Source organism: Canis lupus, chromosome 31 (assembly GCF_048164855.1).
Source record: "Canis lupus baileyi chromosome 31, mCanLup2.hap1, whole genome shotgun sequence".
NCBI classification, from domain to species: domain Eukaryota; kingdom Metazoa; phylum Chordata; class Mammalia; order Carnivora; family Canidae; genus Canis; species Canis lupus.
This window is the reverse complement of record NC_132868.1, coordinates 38,202,320-38,223,329: the sequence shown is the minus strand read 5'-3', so window position 1 is coordinate 38,223,329 and position 21,010 is coordinate 38,202,320. Positions and strand designations below refer to the sequence as shown.

At 44.0% G+C, this 21,010-nt stretch overlaps 1 protein-coding gene across 1 annotated transcript in view; it reads right to left on the bottom strand.

The window, feature by feature from the left end:
* Positions 1 to 21,010, bottom strand: part of FNDC3B (fibronectin type III domain containing 3B) — a 338,058-nt gene that overhangs the window by 31,512 nt on the left and 285,536 nt on the right. Inside the window, exons 16-22 of the mRNA XM_072808084.1 lie at positions 20,349 to 20,420; positions 17,915 to 18,033; positions 15,959 to 16,064; positions 14,930 to 15,102; positions 12,532 to 12,645; positions 12,062 to 12,211; positions 6,672 to 6,952 (exon numbers count right to left, since the gene is read on the bottom strand). Of these exons, the coding sequence (XP_072664185.1) occupies positions 6,672 to 6,952; positions 12,062 to 12,211; positions 12,532 to 12,645; positions 14,930 to 15,102; positions 15,959 to 16,064; positions 17,915 to 18,033; positions 20,349 to 20,420 (1,015 nt within the window). The remainder of the gene's footprint in view (positions 1 to 6,671; positions 6,953 to 12,061; positions 12,212 to 12,531; positions 12,646 to 14,929; positions 15,103 to 15,958; positions 16,065 to 17,914; positions 18,034 to 20,348; positions 20,421 to 21,010) is intronic.

Below are 21,010 nucleotides of genomic sequence, written 5' to 3'. Positions count from 1 at the left end.
AGCCATGTGCACTGACCTACACAACAGATGGAGGTCAGATCTGCTGTGAACTTTGTCTTTTCTTAGGCTCCAAGTCTTTCGTCTATTCTGGCACATATACTCTCCTCCTAGCATAACTAGAACCACACACAGTTTCTAATCCAATCAAAAGGTAATTTTAATTCAGATCATGCTTTCGGTTCCACAACTGTTTGCCAATAAAGTGGGCATCTATAACAGTTAAAAAATGTGTTTTCACATTATTTAAACAACTTTTGGCCTCAGAGTCAACCACTCACATTTTAAAAGATCTCAACTTTTTTATCTACATTTTTATACAACACATTTTGCTTCAGTAAAAATGCATGAGAAACATTTTTCTGTGTAGCTGATGCACTGAACTATGTTACTTAGTTCTAATGATAAGCTAAAACTTGAAACTGAAATACAACTGAGGAACTGATAAAATGAAAGGAGGCCACAGGGCACTTGGTTGGCTCAGTCTACTCAGCGTATAGGTCTTGACTTCAGGGTTGTAAGTTTGAGCCCTACACTGGGTCCAGAGATTACTTAAAAATAAAACTTAAAAAAAAAAAAAAGAAAAGAAAAAAGAAATAAGGCCATGTCTTCTTGCATTCTGGTAAAAATATTACATACTCTGAGTCTAGGAAGCTGAGAAAGCTGAACAAGGACTATGATAGTTGCTGTTTGTTTGGGGGTCAAAATAACTTCCTAATTCAGGGAGAGGTCACCCAAGCCTAATGAGCAAAACAAACACTGACCTGAGGAACAATGCCAAGAATTCACTTCAGAAAAAAATCTACTTTCAAGTTTTATTAGATTTATTAAAGTCTACCCCAAACCCAAACTCGAAAAGTTTTCTCTTTAGCTGAAGTAACATGTTAATCTTGAAATTTAGATCGGATCAGATCTCCAGGTTTGGCTTTTTTTTTTTTTTTTTTGAATGCATTGTATCAGTTTCTGAAATCTTAAACTCTACAAATTAAGTATACAGGAAATGGAATTTAGCTCAACAATGAAGGGAAATGATATATAACTCTTGAGAAACTCTATCTTGGCCAGGCTGATGTGAAAAACCTCAAGTGCCTGGCAGTCTGCGATACCCATCAGTACACCGATAATACTGATCAAATATATTCAATAGGCTTCTTAATGAAGCATATTTTTATAGCTTTTGATTGAAAATCCACTATTAACATATCTACTACTACTACTAATTGTAGATACTAAGTATATTCCTGCTTCAGAAGATCACAGCCTTCCAGAGGCCCTGGGTGGCTCAGTCAGTTAAACGTGACTTCTGTCAGCTCAGGTGGGGAGATCCAGCCCCGCGTGAGGCTCCACACTCAGCGTGGAGTCTGCTTGAGTTTCTTTCTCTCACTCCCTCTGCCCCCCTCCTCATGCTTTCTTGCTCTAAAATAAATCAGTCTTTTAAAAAAATGATTCTTATTTATTTTATTTCTTTTTTTTTTTTTTTTAAAGATTTTATTTATTCATGAGAGACAGAGAGGCAGAGACAGAGGCAGAGGGAGAAGCAGGCTCCATGCAGGGAGCCCAATATGGGAACCGATCCCGGGACCCCAGGATCATGCCCTGAGCCGAAGGTAGATGCTCAACCACTGATGCTCACCCAGACGTCCCCCAAAAGTTTTTTTTAAAAAAGAAAAGATCACAGCCTTCCACAATGCACTTTATTTACACACACACACACGCTCAAATTTCTGACGCTCCGTATGTTAAAAGAAGAATGACTTCCCAAATGAAGCTTCCTCAACTAGGGAAGCTGACTTCTCAATCCTATTTAGCCATCCCCGTACTCAGGGTGTCTCCAGCGTGAGGGTGAGGAGCAGTGAGGACAGCTGGGAAGAGTTGAGGGAGGAGAGGCCTAAGAGCAAAAGATGGACTTTTTATACCACCCCCACCCCCCCAACCTACCATCTAATCATCTAGGACAAAAAATATGAAAGAAGGGAATAATCATCAGATAACTTCCAAAGGAATATAAAATAATAGCTGAAAGACAGGAAGTCTCTGGGGGAAATGACGCAGTTGGGGCAATGGGACTCAGGAGAGGGCATCCTGGATGGCTCCTGGGGTACCCGTGCTGTCATCCAACACCAGGCACTTAGACTTCCTTTTGACAGGAAACCAAACTTTCAAGGTCTCCCACTGCTTAAGAAATAACACCAGATTTCCCCAGACCTATAATTTGGTCACAACCCACTTGGCGGCTCATTTCTTCCCCACCAATGTTAGCAACAGATCATTTATTGAGTGTGACTTACTGTGCATCAGGTCCCACATGAGGTGCCTGGAATCTTATCTAAAAACACATGCTTCAAGGTGGCTGAAGTTATTATCCCCTTTTTACAGATCAGAAAACTGAGGCACAGAGCGAATGTAACTAACTTGCCAAAGGTCACAGAGACAGTAAGTGAGAGACCCAGGACCGCAGTCAAGCTGTTTGACTCCAATCTGCTACTTTTGAACAACTTAGAATTTGTCTCCTAACGCAGCCCACCTCATCTTGTTATAATGAAATGATTTATGATTCATTTTTTGGCAGGCTAATGGAGTGCCTGACATACAGTAAGGACTCAATACATGTTATTTTCATCTCTGTTTTACCCAGCACAAGGAGCATAAATGGGCATAATGAACAAATCTCAGTTTTAGTGGTCAGGTAGCTCGGTATGAGTCAGACACATAATGAGGTTGCCAAAAAAAGTAATCTTAGGCAACTTTACTAACTGCTCAATGGAGAACATGTAAGGTGACAGTCTTGCTCTGCTGAGCCAGCCAACCAGACGCTTCCTGGAGGTGTGGACACTGCTCATTAAAGAGTCTGTCAAGAAACGGAACTCACCCGATGAAGAGGATGGAGGAGGTAATAGAAAACCCATGCTAGTGAAGACAGATGTGAATGAAGTGAGGATGGTTAAGTAGAGGACAGCTGACACGATAGGATAGTGACGTCTAGACCCCCTGGGTCCTACTGAACCACAGTCTACAGGAATGGGGCTCAGACTTCTGTGGGTTGGGTGATTCTTACATACACCAACACCCAAGAATCACTGCTCTAAGGCAAAAGTTCTTAACCTTCAGCATGCAACAAAATCTGCTGATCTGCTGCAGGGCTAATTAAAGCAGAGGGCCAGGCCTTACCCTTGGAGTTTCTGACTTAGCAGGTCTAGAGTAGAGCCTGACAATCTGCATTTCAGGAAGTTTCTAGGTGATGCTGCTGTTTGCTGCTGCTGGTCCAGGAACCACACTGTGATAACCACTACACTAAAGGGAGGCTCTGGCAACTGAGCAGATGTTAAATATACAGAAGTTTCGACAAAACATAATGGGAACACTATAACAATAGTTTCAGCACCCATTGCACCCACAACTATATATACAGTGTATAGTATTCCAATAGCCTTCACATATGGAACGGACTCCCTGGTGAGCGGACGCTGGAACCACACTGCCCGGTCACTGGAGACACTCAAACCAGGACACTGGGAGGGGTGACACCAGGAGATTTTTTTCTCTCTGCTCACAGAGCCTAAAGAAAGCCACGTCTCTGTTTTCAATGTTTCCTTCTCCTGAAACCAAAACGCAAACACAATTCCAAACTCAGTTCTAAGCTCAAAAGTAATACCCTTAAAAACTGCATTGTAAATTCCAATCAAATTCCATACAGGGTGTCAGTAAGCCAGCGGGTTGTTTTTGTAAGCACCAATGGAAAAGCCACAAATCCACTGAAACCTCTTTCTGTGGCAGTGGGTGTGCTTACAGAGGTGCACATTTCTGTTCTGGCAAAAGAGAGAAAGACAAACTCAGCATGAGAACAAAGTGTAACTGCAGAAGTTTAAAAATAAACAAACAAAAGAAACAAGTCCTTTCTCCAAACCCCATAGCCTGCTTGAAATGTTTCATTCCACACTTTTGTCTAGAACATCATGATCTGTTCACTTATCTTTTAACCAATTTATGGAACAGAAAAAGGTGAGGTAAAAGTTGATTGCACCAAAATTACACCCTTAGTTACGTGAAATACTCATTTTGTATTTCATTATAATTATTGCAATTTTGTGTTTGAAACATATAAAGAACAAGACTGTGGGCTGGTCAGACTTCTACAAAAGAGCTCCCAATTATGTACTATAGAAACTAGTCTAAAGTTCTTTAAAAAAAAGACCTTAAATATAAATAATGACCATAATATCTTAAATAGAAAACATCTAATTTGTTTATTGCTTGGCCAGCAATGACAGGGGGGCAGCAGGAACACACAGTTTACCTTTCCTAAAGCTATTCCAGTCTCAACCAATCTGTCTAAAATGGGATCATTTAAACAGCCCTGCATATCGATACTGAGTTATTTATGCTACATCCATTAAATACTTTTAAAATAGTCCTGAAGTTTTATGACCCAAACCTAAACTCATGCTTCCATAGTCCCTACATTACTAAAACATCTCATCCTCTCTAAAATAGAATTACCCTGAGAGGGACTTTTAGACATTAAATCAACCACATCTCTGGGAGATATTTTTGGTAATTTCCATTGTAAATGCCATTTCATCATTATCTGTTCCTTCCTTCAAGTCTTTGAGCTCTGGATTTCTTTCTTGAAGTCACTGGACTGTGTGTGGAGTAAGAAGAGTCGGCATTACCCTATCATCATATCCTTCCATGAGCCCTGACATTTTAAAGTCACTTATGTCACCTTTAAGGTAGACATGATGTCTGAAAGGAGGAAAATTCTTGGGCTAACAACTTGCCCTAAGAGGCCTTTCCTGATTTCTGATCCAAACATTCATTCAGAGGGCTGACCTGAGGGTGTGAGTTCACTCTGGGGTAGACATGGATGTGGATCAGAATGGACACAAAACCTTTCTGGGAGTCCCTGAACTAGTGTGGCTTCTTCCGAGGTCTTCCTCGGATTAGGGATTAGGTCAGGCAATATTCTGGATGGTGGGGGGCTGCCATTTCCTTAATCATTCTTCCTCATGGTGAGGTTTCCTTAGAGTGTCATCACTGGGGAAATTCCCTGAGGTCAAGGTGTGGACTTAGTCATTCCTGGATTTCCTCAGCACCTGGTTAGAGTGCTCTAGACACAACAGGCACTTGGCATGAGGTCAGCAAACAAGAGTCAAGACTGGTTTTTTTGAGAATGGCTAAAGAGGCTAGAAATCAAAGAATGCCCTTGGCCTGCCTCTTCATTTAAGTAAGTCATAGCCCTCTTTATTTAGTGTCTATCTCAAGTCCCGCTTCAAAGCACCCTGACCACTCTAAACCTGGGTCTTCCTCTCTGAAATAACAACAGGATTCTGTACAGTTTTATTTTCAGCCTGTGATGTCACGATAACCTACTATCCTACTATGGCTATGTAAGTGTCCCTCAACCCTGTGAGTGCTCGGAGGGCAAAGACTGGGTCTGTTTTTATTTCACAGGCCCATGCCTTATGTAGTACTGTCCCCAAAAGAGGTGTTTTTTTTTTTTTTTTTTAATAATGAAAGAGTAAAAACAAACAAAAAACCCCATCATTGTTTTAGAAAAGTAAAATAAGTCTAGTTGCAGAAGTCAAAAATGCATTTAATACACCTGACTACTGAGCTTTGGGGCTTAGCCTAGCCAATTTAAACATGCTCAGAACATTTCCCTTAGCCTACAGTTGTGCAAAATCGTCTAATGCAAAGCCTATTTTATAACCAAGTATGGACTATCTCCTGTAGTGGACTGAGTAATGGACTGAAAGTGAAAACGAGAAAGACTGTGTGGGTACAGAATAGTTGTGGGTGCAATGGGTGCTGACTTTCCCGATCTTGGGGCTGACTGTGTGCAGAGGCTTGCTGCTGCTGCCTGATGTCCCAAGAGACAGGATCATACCACGCCACCGTCAGCCCAGGAAAAGATCCAAGCTCGAAATCCGAAGTGCGGCTCCTACTCCATGTGCACTGCTTTCCCACCACCCTGAATCAAGACTGTCTGGAACAGATGCTCTGAAGGGGGCACACCTGAGTAACCATGAATCATACACTTTTCCTTTTGAGGGAGTGAAGGCAACTTGGAGACAGAGGAAAGTAATTTGCAATTTTAAGAGGCCATGTTGGAGAAGATGATGATGGGTGAGCAGAGGAAGGGGAGGTTGCTAGCTCCTGGAGAAGAACTCCGGGCAGGGGATGCAGATGCTAATTGAGCTTTGCTCAGTAATGTGTAATCTAACTTTTTTCCTTTGGCCCCTTGCAAAAACCTTGAGTAAAAGCTACATCACAAATGCTACGTAAGGCTGTGTCTGCTTCTGGGGAATCACAAGAATGGTGGCGCCCTGCTTCAGAGGTGTCCAAGTACATGCTGAGGATAGACGGCGTCCACAGAATGACATGAGTCACAGTAAAAGTACAAGGAGTGGCTGCTAAGAGACCGAGAGGGAAGAACTAACTGAAAGCAGTAGGTGAAATTCCCCCTCAAGGGTTAGGAATTATATAGATTTGTAACTGACTCACAAAGGACAGAGCAATACTAGTTTTAAAGACGTATCTGCATTGAGGACCCTTAAAATATATTAAGGAAAAATGATTTGAATTCACTCGTTTGGCCTTTAGAACCTGAAGGGTCTACAGCTCCAAGAACTGATGTGTTGGATGCAACTTTAGGTCTGTTTTCCTGCACTCACCGGTAGGTGGTTTCTGGAAGGAGGCCTTTCAAAACGTGGGTGGTGGTGTTGCCCACGGTGATGATAGAGTCTCCAAGATCAATATTGTAAGCAAGGATTTCAGATCCATTATTGCACGGCTCTTCCCAGTTCAGTACAAGGCACACAAAAGGTGAATCAGGGTAGGCATTGAGGGTCTCCTCTTCCAGGACAGAGAGAGTGGAGACAGGGTCAGGGGCAGATGCTGGTGTCTGGCAAAGGACAAGCTCACTATACGGTCCTGCTCCAGCTTGATTGACAGCCTAAAAAGATAACAGCAAGACGAAGTCCACATTATACCAATGCAAATTCTAATACCCCGTGTTAGGTGCTGTTGCATCAATCTAACGCAACAGACAAATTTACTTCTAGAAACACAGTTAGAAATAAATTGCAGAAAATGCTCACTTTCACAATGATTTTCCAAAAAAAAAAAAAAAAGGCAATAACAACTTTTCTGTTAATAAAGCAGAAGATAACATCACCATCATCACCATTTACGAAAAATAATTTTAAAATAACACTTTGTATTTGCACAGCCCACTTCAGGTTATACGTGGTCTTGTGATATCCTGTGACATCCACAATACCTGTCTGGGGTAGACAGTAAATGGCAAGTATTCAACAGTTTTCCGTGTGAATGATAAACTCCTCTCTGAAGTCAATTCTCGGCGCTTTCTGATTTTACCTGAGAGCTATAGCTGAGACCTTCGTTATTCACTGCTCTATCAAATATTTATTCACTTGGGCTCCAGGGCCATACTCTTGATTCTACTTACCTGCTGCTGCTTCTCAATCACCTTTGCCGGTTGCTACTTATCACCTCTCAACACGGGAGGCCGCCAGGGCTCAGGCCGTGGCCACCTCTTCTTTGTTTAATCTCTGCTCTATCTCCTTGTCTTGGGGACAAAATGTCACTCATATCATATCTCGGGGGTAAGTACCATATTATATCCTAATGCCATTTATATCCTACTCCCAAATTTACTTGTGTGGCTCTAGCCGCTGTCTTGAATGGTAGCCCAGTATATCCAACTGCTTTTTGGATATATCCATTTGAACGTCAAATATGCATCTCAAACTCAGGGGTCCACATGGTTCCCTCATCTCCACTCCATCCCTTTTCACCAAAAAACCACACTGCGCCTGCTGTAGTCTCTCTTGTCCCTTGTCCCTCAGGCTGTTCAAGTCCTATCCCTGAGATATCACTGGACATCTTTCTTCCTCTCATACCCTTATCCAGGCTGCCAGCACATCCTGTACCGAACCCTGGTCCAATATATTCGACTCTCATCAGGCTACTGTAATGACCTCCTAACTGGTATGTGTGTCAGCCCTGCCCGATACGATGTATTCACCAAGCACAGTACGGTACTGCTCATATCCCATCAGTGGCCTCCCACCATATTCAGAATAAACTTCAAAGTCCTCACAAAGCCCTTAAGACCTTATCTGATCGGCTCACCACCACCACCCTCCCATAAAAACCCACTGCTACTCTGACTTCATCACCTACCGATCCCTCCTCACTTACTCTGCTCCAGCCATGCTGGTTTCCTTGCTGTTTCACAGGGACATCAAGTCTACTCCCAACTCAGGGCCTTTCCAGTTTGCTGCCCTTCTGTCCAGGAAACATTTTCCCTAGACATCTGCACAGCTCACTCAATCATCTCAAGGGCTGCCTTTCAGTGAGCCCTCTCCTACCACCGTATTTAAATTTGCAGCCACCCTACCCCTCTTCACCCTCCGTGATCCTCTTCATTTCCTATTTCTCTTCTTTGCTTTATTTTTCATCATAGTATTTATCACCACCATAGGATATACTTCATTTCTCCCAGATGAGAATGTATGTTCTATAAGGGCAAAGATGTCTGTTTGGCTCACTGTCTCCCCAGCAACTAGAACAGTACCTGATACAGAATATGTGCTCAATAAATGTTATTAAATGTCTATTTTTTTCCCCTTAGAAACAGAAAAACATTTAGCGGCCTCCTTACAAAAGTGAATGTACTCTAAAATCTAGTTCTCACTGAATTCATAAGAGGGGTTATGAGGACACATTATAAAATTAAATGAAAGTAGTCTGAACTCTTTAATCAAAGGTTTGAAACAGAAGTTGTAACATTATTTTTTAATGTTTTATTTAATTTTAAAAGATTTTATTTATTTGAGAGAAAAAAAATGAAGAAGGGAAAGAGGGGGGTAGAGAGAGACGGAGAAGCAGACTCCCTGCTGCATAGGAAGCCTGATCAATCCCAGGACCCTGAGATCACCACCTGAGCCAAAGGCAAACGCTTAGCCGAGTGAGCCACCTGGGCTCCTCTATAACACTTATATATTACTGTTGATTTCAAAGAAGTTCAGAACATTCATTTGCTAACAAATCACTCTTGAAACTCTACTGTAATATTTTGTCCTATCTAGTCCTATTTCATGACAATACCTAACTCTCTTTTTTCTTTTTGGTAAAATTCTTTTTTTTTTTTTTTAAGATTTATGAAAGACACAGAACGAGAGAGAGAGAGAGAGAGAGAGTGAGAAAGAGAGAGAGAGGCGCAGAGACACAGGCAGAGGGAGAAGCAGGCTCCCTGCAGGGAGCACGACATGGGACTCGATCCTGGGACTCCAGGATCACACCCTGGGCTGAAGGTGGCGCTAAACCTCTGGGCCACCGGGGCTGCCCTCTTTGTGGTAAAATTCTTAATGTCACGATTTATTTTTAGAGCATATATTTAGAGATTTTATTATTTTTAAATATATTTTTTTAATTTATCACACACAGGGATAGAAAAATAAGACATCATGGAGCTCAATGTTCATATTAATTGAGGCTTTATATCACCATGTAATAGAAGGAAAAGAGATGGCTTTTAGAGTTGGAGCTTAGTTCAAATCTGGATTCTATTACTTATTAACTGTACAGTTAGCATGCATATACATATATATGTATATTGTGTGATCTTAGGCAATTTACTATCTCAGAGCCTGTTTCCTCAGATACAAAATGGGGACAGTAACACCTAATCCATAGGATCATTGTAAAGATTAAATTGATCAACATGGAAGATCCTGGCCAACAGCCAGCGCTTCCCTTCTGGGGAAGATCGAGAACAAAACGGCAACCACAGAATTATCATTGACACGACACTATTAACTACATACAGACCTGATTCCAACCTTCCCAGTTTCTTCAATAATGTTCTTTTTCTACTCCAGGATCCCACTTTCTTTTACTAGCTTTCTTTTATGGGAAATGCTTTCTTGATTTATACTATTTATCATCATCAGTTTCCAAAAAACAAAACAATTTGGAAGACTCTTTTAATAAAATAAATAAAAGTATGCCTATAATATACAACAGGCCTCATGTGAATGGAACTGTTTTGGTCCTTGTTAATTAAAATAAGGACAGAAAGAAGGAAGGAAGAATATAAGGAAGAATATAAAATTGCAGAAGTTCTTGAGCAAAACAAATGCTTCACCTGATTTTTATAAAAAACACAATGTGAGTATCACAGTGATTTAATTTTTAAGATGCCAAATATTCAAAGAGACTATTTGGGTTTAGCCTGACTTTGCAGTAAGTCAAATGAAAATAATTCATATCTGGCCCATATGTGCCAAAGAAATCAATATGGATTTGAGGAGACCTTTTTCCTGACAATACATTTTTTTTTGCATAGCAATGGTGGTTCTTAAAAGAATGCCTTGGGGTACCTGGGTGGCTCAGTCAGTTAAGTGTTGATTTTGGCTCAGGTCATGATCTCAGGGTCTTGACATGAAATTCCCATGTTGGGTTCCCCACTCAGCAGAGTCTGCTTGAGATTCTTTCCCTCTTCCTCTGCTCCTGTGCTCCCCCCCTTCTCGCTCTCTGAGCTCTAACAAATAAATAAATCTTAAAAAAACTGTACTATCCCCCTTCACAAGGTCTCATTCAATTTATGACAAACAAGTATGACATTTGAAAATACTTTTTACCTCTAAACTTTCAAAACAGAGAGGCAAGATGATTCTGCAGGCTCTCTTCTTACTCTAGTCGGTGTATCTTTTGAAATCAGTTGCAGGGAAAGAGTGGGTGCTAAACGACAACATATACCCCGAAAGGAGGAAAGGAAGTAGAAGAACATTTTAAGGGGATCAAAACTCGTAAAGTGTAGTGAAGTTCTTTCCTGTGGTGGCAGACAGTTCTTTATTTATATCCTGCCTTGTTCCAAAAACAGGAGTGTAGCACATATTTTGCAACCTTTTCCCAGTGACTCAGCACTGCTATTATAAAGATCAGATAATGTGCTGTGACCCTGACTCATTGACAAAGAGTTAATTATGTCCCAGGTGCTCCATTCAAGAAGGAAGGAAGGTGTATAACAAAAGAGTTTAATCAGAATGTTTATGATAAAGCAGGATTCAGAATTCAACAGAGAAGCCTCGGTTGATCTGGAAAATTAATTTGGGAAGGGAATATTTTCTCCAATGAGACACCAATAGGCTGATGCACTTGTAATAAGCAATTTGATTCATCACTTAAATCGGGTAGAAACCTAAATCTGGCTTAAGTCTAAACGTGTGAAGACAGACGTCTCCAAGGTCAAGAACCATGTCTGACTAATCTTTGTATCTCTCCTCTTGATCATCTTTTGATTCTGGGATAAAGTTGTGCCCAAAAATGTGAATAAACAAACGGAAAGAAATGGACAGAGAACTCTGTTTTCTCAGGAAAATAAGGCTTTACAAAGGGGGAAAAATAACCAAATCAATAAAGTAAAAGTCAAGAGTAGAGTAAACTCATGACTACCTTCACTGTTAGGGGTTAGGCTAAGAGCCAACTGTTGTTGATGTTATTCCATTTGGACTCCCAAGTCAAAGCTTCCAGCTAACCGTCCTTGGGAATGGTCATTGAGAAGTGGGAGGCGGATCCCGTAATCTAATACAGACTAGTCCAAATCACTCTAATGTTTGTTTCTGGCTCCATTTAACAACCAGCACATACATCTTCTGCCTTTTGTCATTTTTAAGCATCTGCCCCCACTGAACTGTGCATCTCAGGAGAACGCAGATGGAAGGAACCTTCTCTAAGGAGCCGTGACACCTCTGCCTTGGATTCGGTCATTTATTCAGTGAATTCACAAGACATAAGGGTGGTGAGAAGCGGAAATTAATTATAATAATGTATATATAAATAACATGTATAATAATAATATACATAATGTATAATTAATTATAAGACACCAAAAACGAACTGAATTTGTTTTTATTTAAAAGCACTCTTCTTTCCAGATCATCCCTCGATAGCCTCCATCACAAGTCGTTAAGTTCCCCAGAGTCTTTCGTGAACACCAGGGTCTACTAGTAACATCTAAGTAACGTCAACCTACCTGTAGTCTACAGCAATATTGTGCAGCGGGCAACAGATCCCTTATCTCAAAGCCGGTGTCCGTCCCGTGATAAATGAGTTCTAAGGATTCTTCATCTTCTCCCCATTCCAACCTGTACTCTGAGATGTCAGCACCAGAGCTTTCAGGACTCTGGAAAGCAAAAACTCAAGTAGTTAATTTCGTTGAGAAGAAAATGCTCTAACGTTTGTGTCCAACTACGTAACTGGGCAAAAGAGCCACATGCCCCTGGGAATTCAGATACAAAAGAAAGAGGCATGAAAGAGAGACTCAGGTCTGACAAGTGATAAAATTTCCATAACTCTAAGTGACATAATCAAGTGCCAAGGGAGATTAATGTGTAAAAATCACCTACATGTGAATTTTAGCTTTGTAGGTTTCTTGTAACTTGCATTTGGGGGCAGACGAAGTAGAAGAAACAGAAGCCGATGCAGAACACACGCCTGACTTACCTCCCAACCCACTAGGACACAGCCGTCAGGTGTAAAAGAAATACAAGGTGCTTTGCATTGTCCAGGAGGCCCTGCAGCAGTGGTGATTTCTGAGACATCAGAATAGGGGCCGTACTGAAAGAGAAGAACACACACATGCCTGCATGGACACTGTGCACACACGTGTGTCTGTGTGCATATATAAGGGCCAGGCTAACACCATCAGCAGAACGGATTGAAAAATATCACCTAATGGCTTTCACTTTCAATGGAATGTGCCCCGGCTTTTTCCCACATACATTCCCTGAGTGGTAAATGTCTATTATATACGTAATCTTTTTATTCCAAAAGATCAGGTTTACCAAACATTCTTCCTTTACTGTGACACCAGAAACAAAAACATGCTGATTTCTTTCACAGCACAGCATTCTGTTTTAACATTTCTCACAGGACGTCAAAGAAAACGAAGTCAGATGTAGACTGCAGCTTAATTGTTAACACACAAAAATCTGCTTGAAACTGGTGGCTAACAAATTCTGAGCTAATTCTTCTAGTTATTGGTATTTTCTACGTAGAAATGAATGCTCCTGTTAACCTGTTTTCAGTACGACCCCACCGTCTCGACTATCTCAAGGTTTATGCTGCACTCCTCTGTTCTTCATAGGGCCTTCGGTGATCACACTATTTCAGAGCCAACCACCATCATTCTGAGAGAACCATAATCACCCATTTTAATAGTGGGATTTGGGATACCACACATAGTTGGGGTAGAGAATGAAAGAAAATAATTTCTAGGCTAATGAAGCGTATGACTCTGTTTTTCCAAAATGGGGGGGGAAAAAAGATTAAAAAAAAAACAAAAAACAGCAACAACAAAACCCAAAACACAACAACGAAAAAAACCACTCAAATTTTCCAAGATAACTTGCAAAGATGCCGGGCAGCGGGGGCAGATGGGAGAGATGCTCTCTGGAATAGACCTCAGATGCTGACTACAGTCAGATCTATGGATAACTTTCAATGTAACAGGAATAAACCAAGGCTGCTGACAGTTTTTTAGATGATAAATTAGTGAAAGGAGACAAAGTAAAACTCAGAGCAACAGAGCGGCACATGCATCTTTGTTATGGCAGAGATGCCCTGACCAGCTGACGGGAAAGAGAGCAAAAACAGTACGACAGTTGCTGCGGCATCTGTGGTCATCCTCTTCCACACTATTTTTAATTATATTAAATTGGGTGCATAAGCTTCCTTCTCATTGAAACATTTTTGTTTAGTTTCACAGTCATTCCCCCCTCCCCCGGAATAGTTGTGCTGAGTCTGAAATTCCTTCCCAACTGGAACTTGGAAGAAAGTCAGCTCTTGCTAAAGGTTTGGGATCCCACTTTGGAGCCAACGTCTTCACAGAGAGCGTGGCCAACAGGCAAGGGACTGGAGACAAACAGGTTTCCCTCTGCCAGGCTCGCGCAGGGCTGCTGAAAGCGAGGAAAAGTCACTGCCAACTCTGTGCTATCAGTTGTGCTTTCTTATTTTTAAAAATTCCATCAAAAATAAAATAAAAATTCCATCAATTAATTTCCCCTACTTATTTGTATGGAACTCAAGCGTACGACCCCCAAGCACGCCTGGGGGGCTGAGGGTGCACCGGAGAGCCCGACCGTGGCCGGTTACCTTGCTCTTACCATGACTCTCCCCCAACCTACGTTAACTCTACAACTTAAAAATAAAGGCGTAACACAGACATAGACTTTCGGTCTCTGCTGGGCCATCTCCACACCTCCCAGGGAAGCAGCAGAAGGTGGAGAAGCGTTTTCTCCGTCTTTGCTTGAAACAAACACAAGAAGCTGGCCTCCCTGGCCTCTACCCCACTCGGGTTCTGAAAACAGACCTAAGATAGCTGGGTCATTTAGACACAGTAAAGGAGTCATTACGTGGTCCTCACCGCCTGGAACTGAGCAACACCGTCAACGAGTGAGTGCAAGATTATTTTTAAAGTGGCCAAAAGCTTCAAAAGGGTGATCTTACCAACGTTGAACCCTTTCTTAATAGGATGATATGACGGGGCGCCTGGGTGGCTCAGCGGCTGAGTGTTTGCCTTTGGCTCAGGTCATGATCCTGGGGTCCTGGGATCGAGCCCCGCATCAGGCTCCCTGCCCAGCGAGTCTGCTTCTCCCTCTAACCTCTGCTCCTCCCCCCTCCCCTTGGCTCGTGGGCTTGCTCGCTCTCTCTCTAATAAAATCGTAAAAAAAAATGATAAAAGGATAAAATGAGATTTCCAATGCTGGGTTCAACAGATTTTACACACGCTTCTTGCATGGGTGTCGAGGCTGGAGAGACACTGTCGCGGACTCCGGAGGGGGCTGGGAGGGGAGAGCCCTGGATCCCGAGTACGCACGGCGGCATACAAGCTTGCACTCACCCCGCCGTCGTTCAGAGCCCTCACCCGGAAGCGGTACACGGTCCCCGGGAGCAGGTTGCCGACGGTGCACTGGAGCTCCGGCCCATGGTACACCTCGGAGGCCACGTCCTCGGGTTCGGTCATCTCCACGCTGTACTCTGAGACCTCGCAGCCACTTTCGGAGGCAGGAACGTCTGGGAACGGAGGATGCTTTGCATCTTACAACACTTTCCTGCCTGCACCTGACCAGCTCGCACCTGGTTTCCCACCAGGTTTGGGGTGGGGAGTCCCCAGCACCTTTCTTACAGAAGACCTCCCCCCTCCCCCAAAGAAAAGAGATAAAGAAGCTTCTGAATGCTATCATCTGTAGTTGCCCAAGCAAGGACACTGAACTACAGGAACGAAATAATTTGAAAACAACAGAATCATTAGGCAAAGTTCTTTACACCCTTAAGGAGACGAAGCTACCGAAGGAATCTTTAACTTAAAACCAGAGGTCTCATGAAATGAAGATAAATGACCCAAAGCTGGTACCGAATGCCATTATTTTGTAGACCTACGTGGTGGGGAAAGCAGTCTGATAGACTGGTGCGCGCTTCTATCTGCAACTTTCCATGCTGTGGACAGGAGACGCTCACACAGCCTGAGTTAACACCGCGAAGTGCCGGGACCCCCAGGACAAAAGACGAGGAGAATGAGACGTCACCGTTCGGACCTCCTCTCGCTCTCCTCTCTCAATTGCGCACAACTTTGCTTTTATGACTAACATGGAAAAGTTCCTAAAGAAGACTGGCTGCTCTGAGCGCTCCTCTAGGAAGGTGCCCTCGGAAGGACGGGGGGTGCCCGTGTGCGGCCCCAACGGGAGTGGGAGGCCGAGCGGCGGTGCACAGGGGAACACGCCCCTGGGCCGGCACACGCTCAACAGGACGCGGGCATCTTCGACCCAAGGCACCAGGGTTTAGGGGACGCGGCCGACCTCCTAACAAGGCCTAAATCTTAAACCTCAGTCTCCAACCGTCCGGTTGCCAACGTGGAGATCCGCTCACTCACCCCACTCTAAGTGGACTTCTTTGTGCTTCGGTCGACCCAGGACCCTCGGGGGCCGGCACTGACCGGGGGCGATGCTCAGCGTGCGCGCGGGGAGGCTCTCGGAGCACTGCGGGAGAAAGAGCGGACAGGCGGCTCTCAGCTACCGGAACTCGCTGCGCCTCCGTGCCACGCAAGGCTACCCTGTGACTCAGCAGCCACCACAACGGGGTCGCACGTGGGATGCGGACATCTGAGTGTTCTCAACGAGACCCCTCGCGTGTGCGCTGGTAAAAATGATCACGTCCGAGGTCGGAGTCACAGACGTGGTTGCGTATTCTGAGCACACACCTGCTTTCCCTTCAACTACAATCCGAGAGATCCTCTGTGAGGACAGACGGGGACACGGGACAGCAGCGGGATGACGTTTTTAAGCAGTGTCGCCAGTGGCTGGCCATCCACATACAGAGCAGAAAGGCTAACAGGACTAATATTAATCAGCTGAGTCTGACGTTGAGCAGCAGGCTCCGCTAAGAACAGTAGGCCTTTCTGTAGGACGTGGCCGCATGAGGCCAGTGATGCGGAAGCTGAGCGTCTCTGAGACGGGGCGGGGGGGGAGGAGTGCTATGTCGCTCAGCCACACGCATCCTGTCCCGAGGACTCGTCCGCCATACGGCCAGGCGGCACAGCCTCTGTGCCAGGCCTCACCCCCAGGAGGGGCCGGCTGACCATCCGTGGCTTTGGCGGGGAGGCATCCTAGAGGGCGTTGGCACTGGAGGCCGGTCTAAGCGCCTCCATGCGGGTACCCTAGACATCACGGTGCCGCTATCCTTGCGGGGCGGGGACACGGAGCAAACAGCAGACGGCACTGGAGGTACACTGACCCCTGACTGCACAGCCAGGCGCCCCGACCGCAAGGATCCCCGTGAAAAATAAATCCACACAAGCCACCATCTCTCAGTCGTTCTTAGTGTTAATGGTTTCAAACCACAGTGTTAAATATCCCTCCCATGAAAATGGCTTTTTACTATCCTGCCTTTTACTCGCTTTCTGAATGTCAGGTAAAGCCACCAGACAACTATCTGCTTCTAGGGCCCTCCCTGTAGGTCTATAAGGTTATTCTGAGCCCAGGACAACACCGTGTGGTCGAAACCAAGGCCCCTGACATGTTAAGTGGGCTGCTCTAAGGTCACATAAACAGCAGATGTTAAGGGACAGGCTGCTGCGTACAGCTGTGTAGGTTGGGCACTGTCACACGGCTTTTGTGATGACTTTCCAGCAGATGGCAGTAAAGTACCTTGGGGAAGGTGTGTCTCTCTCTCAAAGGCTGCCAGACGGGGTAGCAGCAGAGCCCTACAAGAGGTCACATCTTTTGACTCTAAATTCTATGCTTTTCTATTTTTTTAATTTTTTATAAATTTATTTTTTATTTGTGTTCAATTTGTCAACATATAGAATAACACCCAGTGCTCATCCTGTCAAGTACCCCCCTCAGTGCCCATCACCCATTCACCCCCACCCCCTGCCCTCCTCCCCTTCCACCACCCCTAGTTAGTTTCCCAGAGTTAGGAGTCTCTCATGTTCTGTCTCCCTTTCTGATATTTCCCACTTATTTTTTTCTGCCCTATGCTTTTCTATCGTTGCAATCACGGAGGCTCCTTAGCTAATGTGAATGCCAGGCGACATTCAATTTTCAGCTGTCACATGTGATCACGCCAAAGTCTTCCAGGAAACAGCTAAGTGACAAACGTACCGGGCAACACGGTAATTCAGTGGAGAATCCTCTAGGCCTATCTTTTTTTTTTTTTTGTCATCTAAAGAACAATTTAAAAAACAGCCTAGTTTCCATTCCCTGATGGGATACCGTGGCAGGTGGCATTACCACAATACATGTTGAGACCGTAATTTCATTCTGATGCTATCGATCGGTTGTCTGGATTTGACCCAAGAAGTTTGCGTCTACACCGGAGCAGAACCAACCTGACTGTGTCCACCAGTACTGATGCAGCATGCTCGGAGTTTGTACAAAGTGCCTGGTTTCAGGTGGGTGAAGGTGTACTCTGTAGCCGATCCACTGTACGCCACTTCCCACTGACTCGCTGTAAAACAAGGCTCGTGCATGAGTTTATGCCTTCTGCGAAAATGTTAACAGTATTGACCGTTACTGATGAGAAAATGCTCCAAGGGGCTTCCAAGAGAACCGGTGTCTCGTGTGTGTGTGTGTGTGTGTGTGTGTGTGTATTTTTTTAAATAGCCAAGGGCCCTCTTTCCATTTCCTTCACAAGTTAAATATTTAAAACAACACGGAGTCATTCTTACTACTTAGTACTGCTGGCAAGACTACTTAATACTACCCTTATTACATCTCCTGACTATGAGGTCTGGATGCTGGAAACTACACAAGGTCTGTAGGTGGAACAGGGTGGGAGGGGGTGGGGGGTGACAAGCAGCGACTGAGGACAGTGTCAAGCAAGCCATGAAGTGGGAGGTGGCCTTGGGCCCAGCAAGGTAAGGGGCAGGCAGCGGCAGGAGGTGCCTGGGCAGGCTGGGACACACTGCAGTCTCTCCCATGGCTCACGGTGGGTGCGGTCCCCCTGCTGTCTTCGTGGAGCTCCCTCCAGCACAAAGATGGCTGGGAGGGTGACAATGACAACGACGAGGCACTTGGCATGGCCCGGTTATTGGACTACCCTTTAGGATCAGAGAAGTCGGTGGGGCCTCGGGAGGGCTCCTGATGTCTGGGGAGGCTGCTGCCACGGGGGTGGGGGGGTGGGGGGGGCATCAGGGGCCTCCTGCCTCACAGATCTAAGCAGCTGGGCGCTCTCCCCCTAGGGCTGGGCGTTCTCCCCCCAGAGCTGGGTGCTCTCCCCCTAGGGCTGGGCGCTCTCCCTCCAAGGCTGGGTGCTCTCCCCCTAGGGCTGGGCGCTCTCCCCCTAGGGCTGGGTGCTCTCCCCCTAGGGCTGGGCGCTCTCCCTCCAGGGCTGGGTGCTCTCCCCTCCTAGGGCTGGGCGCTCTCCCCCTAGGGCTATACAGCCAGGTGACTATTTCACAAAAGCCGTTTCTCCATGAAGTTGTTTTAGCGAACATATTTTTGCCCTCTTCCATGATATTTTACTCAAGTAACTTTTCCTCAGCTGCTTCTTAGGACATATTTACAATGAAGTCACAGGCACCAGGGACAAGGGGCGGTGGGTGGGTGTGCGTCCATGCGCGGGTGTGTGTGTGTGATTAAAAAGCATTATTCTGACCCTGCTGGTCAAAAACTTGTGATGGGGCAAATGGGAACAGGGACCAGCTGAGGAGACTGCATTGAGCACCCGCTTCCTGCGCCAGCAGAACTGTTCACTTTAAGTAGAGAACGGCGTCTGCTTCTGATCTATCAGAGATCCACGAACATTCCAAATACACTTAGGTTCTCACAAGCAGCCGCTGCATACACCTGATTTCTCTCCTAGGTAGGTTTTCTAACGTAAAAAATGACATCAGGTTTTTAGCCCAGGATATGATTTTACGATCAGAACAGCTGTGCCCATCTCAAAGCATTCTCCTGTTTTCAGTTTAAAATAGGACCTGACTGACGTGAAAACCAAAGTACTCCAGGTGGCTACTGTGGGACAGAATAAAAGGCAAGACCACACCTGCACTTTGCCTGTTTGCAAAAGGCACTGTTAATGCTCTTTCCTTTTTGCCATATGCCATAAATCACTTTTTTTTTTAAGTGAGAGGTTAAAGGGATTATTGGAGTGGCGAAATATGTCATTTTAAAAGTTCTGATGACTATACTTTTTTCTATTAAAACCCAATGAATTTTATTGGAAAAAAGATTCAAGAATTCTTAAAAAGGCACTATTTAGGGAATTCTATCTTTAACACTGTACTACTTTAATCCACATAGAGTGGCAAGTGATGACTACTCTGACTCAGATGTCACAAATATGGAAAGACATTTGCTAAACTTTTTATAAAAGCGTGACACTGTCACTAGCTCACGATAATACCATGTTCCGTTTGCTCTCACTGTACATGGGAATTTATAGATTACCGAACTCCTTTGCTGTCTCCACCTCATCCTTCCTGCTGATTGCTTCTGACTCTCTCTGCTTATAAGAGTTTCCAGAGAAAGCATGCCAAGACATGGGATGAAAATGTAATTATTCTATTAATTAGGGCCTCTGGTTTAAAGAAATGACATGGAAAATTTAAAGACCTGATAAAAATGTATATTTTAAGTATACTCTGATCCCTGATGGTGTCTGTACAAGAGAAAACTGTAAATGCACGATTAAGGTTTATTTGTTGTAGTAGCACTATCATTAGAATTTATGGCTGCCCACTATGACTACACAGACACTTATCATATTAGATAATTGGGAGTGCTGCTAGATTAGAGTAAAACAATTTCCCAAAACTTCACCTTCAGAATTTCCATCAGTAATCTCCAGCAAGTACTTGAGTATTTCTGAACCACCGTTGTCCTTTGGAGGATCTGGAAAGTAAGCAAATGTCGTATTAGGTATGAAAAGGCGTTAGTTTTTATTGGCCGATATTAGAACACAGAGAGTCACATCACATTATACTGCCTTAATTCTGGATTTAGTAAGCAAAAGACAAAATTGTTACTGCACTATTCTTGAAAAACAAAAGAAACAAAAACGTTAAGAGACCCTGAATGCTATCAGATATTCAAAGTCTTAGAGCTAGAAATGTGAAAAGAGTTATTTAGTGGAACATGAGCAAAATTCAAAATATGAATCGATTTTTCTAGGAGTTAATAAATCTACTTCGAGAATTCTGTTTTCTGCTCTTTAACATTTAGTAATTCTTATATAAGATGAAATCTATATTCCTTTTATTATTATTTTATTCTTTACCTCACTTAGGTTACCAGTGACTAGATTCTTTTCAGACAGAGAGAGAAGGAAAGTGCAAAATTTACTGGCAAGGCAAGGAAAACATCAGAATGTAATAAATCTGTTCCAGCAGTTTGCTACTAAGCATACGGTATATCCCAAGTGAACCTGACACGCAGCCGAAGTTGCGGATCAATCAGTACGTGCGCCAAAGAGGCGTTTTGAG